The 8,063-nt window shown below is 43.1% G+C and overlaps 1 protein-coding gene across 1 annotated transcript in view; it reads left to right on the plus strand.

Moving 5' to 3' along the window:
• DVL1 (dishevelled segment polarity protein 1) overlaps nucleotides 1–8,057 on the plus strand; it is a gene marked incomplete at its 3' end in the record, with an annotated part of 23,341 nt that extends 15,284 nt beyond the window's left edge. The window contains exons 8-11 of the mRNA XM_009708084.1: nucleotides 873–1,004; nucleotides 1,902–2,069; nucleotides 2,593–2,799; nucleotides 7,878–8,057. Of these exons, the coding sequence (XP_009706386.1) occupies nucleotides 873–1,004; nucleotides 1,902–2,069; nucleotides 2,593–2,799; nucleotides 7,878–8,057 (687 nt within the window). The remainder of the gene's footprint in view (nucleotides 1–872; nucleotides 1,005–1,901; nucleotides 2,070–2,592; nucleotides 2,800–7,877) is intronic.
• Between the last annotated feature and the right edge of the window lie 6 nt (nucleotides 8,058–8,063).

An 8,063-nucleotide genomic window follows, 5' to 3' on the forward strand; every position in this document is an offset into this window, starting at 1 on the left:
TCAGCAGGGTGAATCTCAGCCCTGTTGTTCTGATTTTATTATAAAAATTGATCAGGAAAGTATGAAGCCTCTGGTAAGCCAGTTCTGCCCTTAAGACTGTGTGAGAAATATGAACAGAGCAGTGACGGCTGCTGAGGCATTTGAGAGTAGTGGGTTTTTTAAGTGTTCTGCAAGAAAGATACAGGGCAAAGTAGTGCTGGGTTAAGTGACTTGTTAATTTGTAAGGCTGCCATCATTGGGATCCTGGAGAGTTGGGTTTTTTGAAGGAAATCTCTAGCCCTTATCCTGATGATGGAAGCTTTCTTTTCTAATTTCAGTTCTCCCCAGTTATGCTGATGTCCAAATCTTAAAGAAACAAATGGACATTGATTAAGACATGGTCGTCATCTTTCTTTATGCAGATGGGTATTATTCCTGACAAACCAAAAGTTAAAGAATGAGCCAAAAAACTTGTCCTATGGAGTTTTGCATACAGTGCACTGAACCGTTGGGTGGGTAGGGGCTGTTCATGGCAAGCTGAAATGGAAAGCAATGGTCATAGAACTCCATGGGTTTCCTTTTCTGCAAATCTCAATGCAGCGTGGATTGAAAGAGTGAAGTGCTGATCTGTAGCTGATTTGTGAAGTCAAGACACATAGGGACTTAGCATCTCAGTGACTAAACTGATTGCACTGAGCACAATCTCTGAAGAATTGGTATGAATGCTATCTATAATTTATGCCAATGATGAGGGTGCATTTGGGAACCTTTGTGTCTTTTTTTGCATCTCTTGGTTGAGCTGTGTCTTGAAACGTTTCACCCAAATTGGGAGCTGAGAAGTCTTTTCAGACTCAGTTCATTTCAGAGAAGCATGTAACCTTTCTTCCTTTTAGAATTAGAAGAATCTCCCTTAACTGTGAAGAGTGACATGGCTACTATTGTCAAGGTTATGCAGTTACCAGACTCAGGCCTTGAAATTCGGGACAGGATGTGGTTAAAAATTACCATCTCCAACGCAGTGATAGGTAAGCAGATCAAAGGAATGCTGGCGGGGGGCGGGGGGGAACAGTGGCTTTTCGGATAATGGCTGAAGAAACTATATGAATTTTTTTTCCCTGTCTATGACCTCTTCTATTCCCTTGACTTGGTATTTGTGAACAACTTGTAAGTGTGACAGGAAATAATTAATAGCTCTTATTTGAGCCTGAACAGCCAAAAATACTGCACATTTCTCATGCTCATGCATAGCTGGTCCTTAAAACCCTTACTTGTTATATCTCAGGTTTTCCATGTAACTACTTGTGGCTCTAGCAACCTGCCCAAGTTCAGCAGAGGAACAATCCTTGTAATTCCAGTTCCTGACAGCCACACCACCTTAATAAAGCATCTTAATTATATTTAAATTTACCACAACTAGTCTGCCTTTGATTCTGACTGTCCTGTGACCTGAACTGTGCTAACGTTTAGTCAATCTAGGTTGTAGTTACTTTTTGCTGAGAAAGGGATCGGAACCCAGGCCTTTTGACAATGTAACATCTGCCTCTTCAGGAAGGTGACTGTTCCAATCCCTTCTGTTCTGTAAATCCCCTGTCATTTTCATTATTGCAACTTGGAAGGGCTTGAACAGTGTAACTATAAAATTTTCTGTGTGCCTATTTGGTATCACTATTAAGGTAGTGTTCAACTGGATGCAAGATAATTCTTTATTAATGTTCAGTGGTAATTAATTTAGCAGTTAGGCTGAGTCGTGAAAATAACATATTAAGCTCTTTGCAGCAAGATTACTACATATATTCATATTTGCATTCAGTACCTGGGACAGTAGTACTAGTGGGCTATGTGATAACGTGAAGATTAAAAACCCCAAAAAGATCAGTTTGACTCAGGTGATCCTGTGTCTCCTCTTCTTATTCTGATTTTAGGAGCAGATGTGGTTGACTGGCTTTACACACACGTGGAAGGCTTCAAAGACCGACGAGAGGCTAGAAAATATGCCAGCAGCATGTTAAAACATGGCTACCTCAGGCACACTGTGAACAAAATCACCTTCTCGGAACAGTGCTATTATGTCTTTGGAGACCTCTGTGGCAGTAAGTTCTCCATCTGTGAAGGGCAAAGCTGCATGTGTGTTGTCTCTTCTGTGCTTGCAGGATGCACAGAGGAGAGTCCTACAGGATTTCACAAGTGAGTGTTTCAGAACAGGCCGTTATTCTGAAGTTGCATGCCAAGTGGTTGACAATTCCTGTTAGACCAAGCAATTAGACCACTTGGAAGAGAAGGATAAACTTGTCAAATAGGGCATTGCACTGAGGCTCAAGAAAGCGGGATTTATTTCTGGTGTTGCCACAGACATCCTGCTTGTCAGTCCCACTTAGTTTCCAATCTGTAAAATGGGGATGATTCCTCTTTGACTTACGGAAATGCTGCAAAGGTACCTTGATGCTCAGTGGTAAATGTTGATGTCTGCCCTACCGCGTGTGATATTTTGAGTGAACTCTGGAGGCTGAGTCCCTCTAGTCCCTCACTGCCCTAGGTGCTGTGTTGACCGTTATTAATACGCAGAGGATGGCTGCTAGGTAAGAACACTGTCTTCACCTTTTCTCTCTTTTCCAGATATGGCTGCACTGAACCTTAACAATGGTTCTAGCGGAGCCTCGGATCAGGATACCCTTGCTCCACTTCCACATCCTGCTGCTCCCTGGCCTTTAGGCCAAGGATACCCATACCAATATCCTCTGCCCCCTCCATGTTTTCCACCAGCATACCAAGACCCAGGCTTTAGCTATGGTAGTGGCAGTGCAGGAAGCCAGCAAAGCGAAGGTAAGATGGTTATTCTGGTATTTATTTCTACAGCTGTCATTATTCCTAACCATTTGCTTGAGTTCCTTCGTACTGTCTGTGCTCCTGTCTTGTGGTTTTGTATGCTACCTGCATGGATTTGGTGTGACCGCACTTAATCAAAACTGTCTGTGTATGTGATGGAGTGGGTTAGCCTTTCAGCTCTGTATTGAAACTGCCAGCAAAGTTTTAACTGAGTCGGTAGAATAGAATAGAATACATGCTGTTTATAGTTATGCTGTAGTTCTGTACCCTATGGAAAGTGCCAGTGCGGAACCAGAGCCAAGCTGTTTGTCATGTCCATGGTGGCCTGGGCATCCATACTTTTCTTACCCAACAGCACCACGCGGTAGATTACTACTTAGATAATGCTCATCAGGCCAACATTAATGACTCAATTGTCCACCCTGTTAAAACAGATAAACTATTGCCCCCTGTTTTAGAGGTCAGAGCCAACAGTGGGGCTGCAGTCGCTTGATATTGCTAGAAATTAGGCTATTTTGTTGTCGATGGAACAGGGATTAGAACCAAGGTGCTCTTGGCTTTCACTTCAATGCTCAGTACAAAAGGAAAATCACTCTCTGCTTGTGTGAGACAAGTGTGAGGTGGCCAGCCAGATGGTTTACAGGGCTGAAACACTGCTCACAGGGAGGAGAGTCTCTTTTGTAATATATGACAGGGAAAAAAAGATAATACTGCATGGATTAAAAACCTGACCTCCTCCTTTCCTGCCTTAGGATAGTTTTGTGGTTAATTTTTAAACCTTAGTAAATAAAAATTATGTATTTTTTGGCTATACAGATTTACTTTTTTAAAAAATTACTTCCAGAGTGAGTTTTGCTTTTGGAAATGCTGCCAGTAAAGAAGGGGTGAGGATTCTCTGTGTTTTTGTGGTGAACATCCAGTAACTTGGATGTAACTTCTTCCTGTTTACCACAGCCAGTTAGATTTTGCAAAATTGCACAAAAGAATTTCATATCAGGAACTTGCTCACAAGATTTTAGCTTTCACTATTACTTCTTCCCACTTTATCTCAAATAAGAAGTGTCTGTGAGGAAGCTCACAGTGGTATCCAGAGGTTTTAGAACTGCAAGCTGATTGTACTGGAAAGAATGTGATTATTTTTCTTGGCAGCTGGTTCTGTGGGCAGTAGAATATTAGATCTCTGCTGCTGGAATAGGAAAGGTATGGTATTTTATCCATGCAACCTGTGTTACTGGCTAAAGAGAGCCTTATGAAAGGCACCAAGGTGTTTAATTTTGAAGGGTTTCAACGCTTTCCTTGTTCTTCTTTTGGAAACTACACTTCTGTGTTGTTTCTTGTTTTGTAACTGTTATTCCCTTGTTTTGTTCTGAGCAAGCACTAGACTGAAGGATTCATAGAGGAATGGCTGACTCTAGGGGATTGGTAAGCTTCAAATGCCTCCATAATAATAATGAATTCACAGCATGATCATTTAGACTCTTGTGACCCAAATGTTTAGCTGTATTTTTTCTTTTTTTCTTTTTTTTTTCATTTTTAATTGTCTTGGACGCTCAACCTGTCTCAATGCACAGTAGTCCAATAGCGTGGCGTTAGCATATCAACCTGTCTGGCCCTTGTGCGACTGTGCTGCAGCAGCTCCAGAGGGAATGGCATCAAATACCTCACTGTCAGCTCAGATGGGAAAGTCCTGTCACCAGTCTCTTCACTGCTCTTCATAAAAGAAACAAATAAATAATCCCAACTCCTAATTTATTAGTCTGATGTCATCCATATGGATTGGATTTATCTACGAGTGTCCTTCCACTGCTCATTTACTGAAAGTCACTGGAGCACTGTCCAGATGTCTCAGGCCCGTATTAAGAGTGCTGGGACACAAGGTTGCATTGGTCATTCTCAATATGGAGTGTTAGAACTGGATTTCTTTTGAAGTCTCTTTTTTATGTGTGATGTTAGATTGTAACTGAATTCATCTGGTGAGCAACAGCACTGCTCCAGAGCCCAGTGAATGTCACATGGTTTTGAGATGAATGCAGTGTATTTGCAGATGATTACAGAGAAAAGCCTAAGATTTAGGCCAAGAGACAAGACTGAGACTGTGTTCTGGCAAGCAACAGATGGGGAGGAAGATGTAGCAAAGTTTTATGTGATGTTGCAGTTCTGTTCAAGGCTCTGTTCCAATTTAGGTTGTTGCTTATTTCACCTGAGCCACATCGTCTGTCCCTGCTTGCGGTATCCAGGGCTTAGGTTATTTTGAAAGGCTTGGGCAGGTTTGCTGTAGGGAATGGCACTGGTGTGAGGACCAGCTCCTCTGCAAAACATCATCTCTGTTACCATAGTGTTTAGATCAAAGTCACATCCCTGTTCTGGTAGCTGCTGCTGTACAGCTGGATAGTGAGAGATCATCAGGTTACAGTCTGAAGAGATGAAAGAAGTAGGAAGGATTTGTTCAAGCTCACAGGATGTTGCTGTTGAGACAGGAACAATAGAAAGGTGTTCAAAGCCTCTGTACACTGTCTCTGGAGGCTCTCCTGCCCCTGTCCAAGAGGATTCATGTGGAAACTTCTGTTTCCATGGAATGAAGTATTGAGGCAGCTGGAGTCTCTGTGGCTTTAGGCATTAGAAGCTTGGTGTCCAGCAGTAATAGAGAGCGAAAGCTGATAGTATCTTGCGAGTGATCTGAGTGCAGCTTTTCTAGGCACTTAAAATGCAGATTCTTTAAATCCATTTTATGACACTTGGGTTTAAAGTTGGCCTTAGATGGAAACAAACGCTGCTGTGGTTGTGTCACTTTAGCAGCATTTCAAACCTCAGCTTTAGGTTGGACTGCCTGTCTCCAAGACAGGCCAGTCCCTAGCTGCCAAGAAGGTGACAGTCTTGTTAGATTGCATTTAAACTCAAGGCTTAGAAGAACTTTCTGATTGTTTGTTCTGTGACAGGATTTAAAGGCATGTCAGGGAGAGAGTGAACGTCAACATGACCAGAGGAGAGTGGCTGTGCTGCTGATTATTCTTAGATAGACTGCTGTAATGATAGATGGTTTCTCTGTTTTCTTTCTGCCATGTAATCAGCTTGGAGTGCAGCTGCAGAAAGCCACATTCTTCTAAGAAGTTTGCATTAACCACTTGATCTGCTGGAGTCTTGGCAGATCAGCAGGAGCTGCTACTCGAGATATGCTAAAATCTGCAGTAGCATCGTGATGGATTGCCACAAAGCAGTCTCAGTCTTGCTGACTGAGACCTCTCAAGATCAGTAGTATATGCTTTCAGTGCAGCTTGCTTTCTCCCCTGCATGATCTTTACTCAGCCACCAGCTATGGAACTGGCAATGAATTCTTGTGTATGGGGAGGTTGCATCAAGGAATAATGACTTTGGATAAGGTTTGCAGAGTTTAGATGGTTGGCATCAGAATGCATCATGAGATAAAGGCAGAGGCATATTAGCTGTGGGAGGGCTAAAATAAAATGTCGATTTTTTCCACTGTGAACAATGTGCCACCCTGGAGAGTTTACAAAGATGCTTCTTGGAGATAATCTCTGTGTTGTTCTTTGGAGCAAAGGCTGTAACAGTCAACCGGCTAACAAGTACCTTCTCCTCTTTTATTTGTTTTTATGAGATTGTTATAAAACATTTGAAATGACAGCTCAGGGAGCACCTTTCCTCTTCAAAAAGCTTACCTTAATGAATCTTTGTAGTATGTGGTGGAGGCAGCTGAACCCATGTTAGTATCTCCATTTACAGCTGGAAGAAAACTGAGGCACAAAGCAGGACAGTGTTTTTCCCAGGGCAGAGAAGAGCTGATAGGGGTTACAGTCAGCAAATACCACTTCAGAGTCCCAGGCTCAGAATAGTGACTTCAAGTCCAGTCATTTTGTATTCTGTGTTTTCCATCTGTCCCCAGCTTTTCTTGCACTCTGCAGGGGAATCTATAGCCTTTCCACTATACACAGCAGGGCAGTCTAGTTTTCCTGTCTCTTCTCTTTGCCTGCTGTAAACATCAGCTGGAGCAGACAGAAGGTGATGATCATCTGTAGCTCAAGAAAGGAGCAGCTTGGAATCATTCTCTTTTTCCCATTGCAGTGACCCTAGTGACGCAGTGGTTCATTCAGACTCAAAAGCTGATCCCCTAGTCTGCTGGCTAGGGATCCTTTTTGGGAACACAACCTTGCAGTAAGATGGCATGAACTTAATGAGATACCCTGTGGGTTGGTTTGTTGGGGTTTTTTAAAGAATAATTAACTTGGAAATGTCTCCTGACATCATCCTAGCCTATCTCTCATGGTAAACAGAGCACGACCTTCAACTTTCATGTAAAATCAATTCTGAAGTTTAATGAAGTTTGTATGTAGCAACAACTCAGCTTACACACCAGCAGCAGTCCTTTGTTTTTCTGAGTTGATATAGTGGCCTCTGCTGGGAACATCCTGCGTGTTACTGATTCATCGTAGAGCAGTTCAACAAATAACTGTTTTTTGAAGAATTCTCCAACAACAGAACACTGTAGTGATCAATTTTAAAATAATCTACCCACTGAAGCCAGCAAAAGGACATCTGTTAACCTCAGGTCATTTGGCCCTGGGTGCGAGTATGCCCAGTGTGGTCAAAGATGATCGAGAAGGCAAATGAGTTTCTTTTTCAAAAGTGTTTGCCAATAGAAGATAGCAAAGACAGAGACAGTTACAAGTAGAGTGAACCCTGTTTGCTTGAGTCAAAACCTAAACGCCTGCTTCTTCCTTCCATTTTTACTCCTCCTCTCTCTCCAGTCAGGGGGGCGGCAGCGGAGCGGAGGGCTTTCAGCCAGCAATTCTAGGCTAGCTGCTGCTTTCGCTGTGCGAGCTCTAAGGTGTCTACGTGTACCTGTGCATGGCACAACCTTGTCAGCTTTGTTCTACCGATTGTCATTGCTAAATCCCATAAACCACCACCAGCACGTTCAGGCCTGGTTTTGTCATCATTGTTGCCATTACAATGGTCATACCTGGATCTGTGCGTTTTGGTAGGAGCTGATGTTGGAGACAGCAGTGGACGCGAGCTAATTCTGTTTTCTTGTGTGTCCTTTTCTCACTTATGGGCTTTAGGAAGCAAAAGCAGCGGCTCGAACCGAAGCAACAGTGAGAACAGCAGGAGAGCTCTTGGCAGAGAGAAGGACCGCAAGTCGGCTGGCAGCGGCAGCGAGTCTGACCACACTGCCCGCAGCGGTGGCACCAGTGTCATGCGTCGGGAGAGGCCTGTCAGCCAGCTCAGTCACCGGAGTCATGTCTCTG

Source organism: Cariama cristata, unplaced genomic scaffold (genome assembly GCF_000690535.1).
Source record: "Cariama cristata isolate BGI_N322 unplaced genomic scaffold, ASM69053v1 scaffold33490, whole genome shotgun sequence".
Lineage (NCBI taxonomy): Eukaryota > Metazoa > Chordata > Aves > Cariamiformes > Cariamidae > Cariama > Cariama cristata.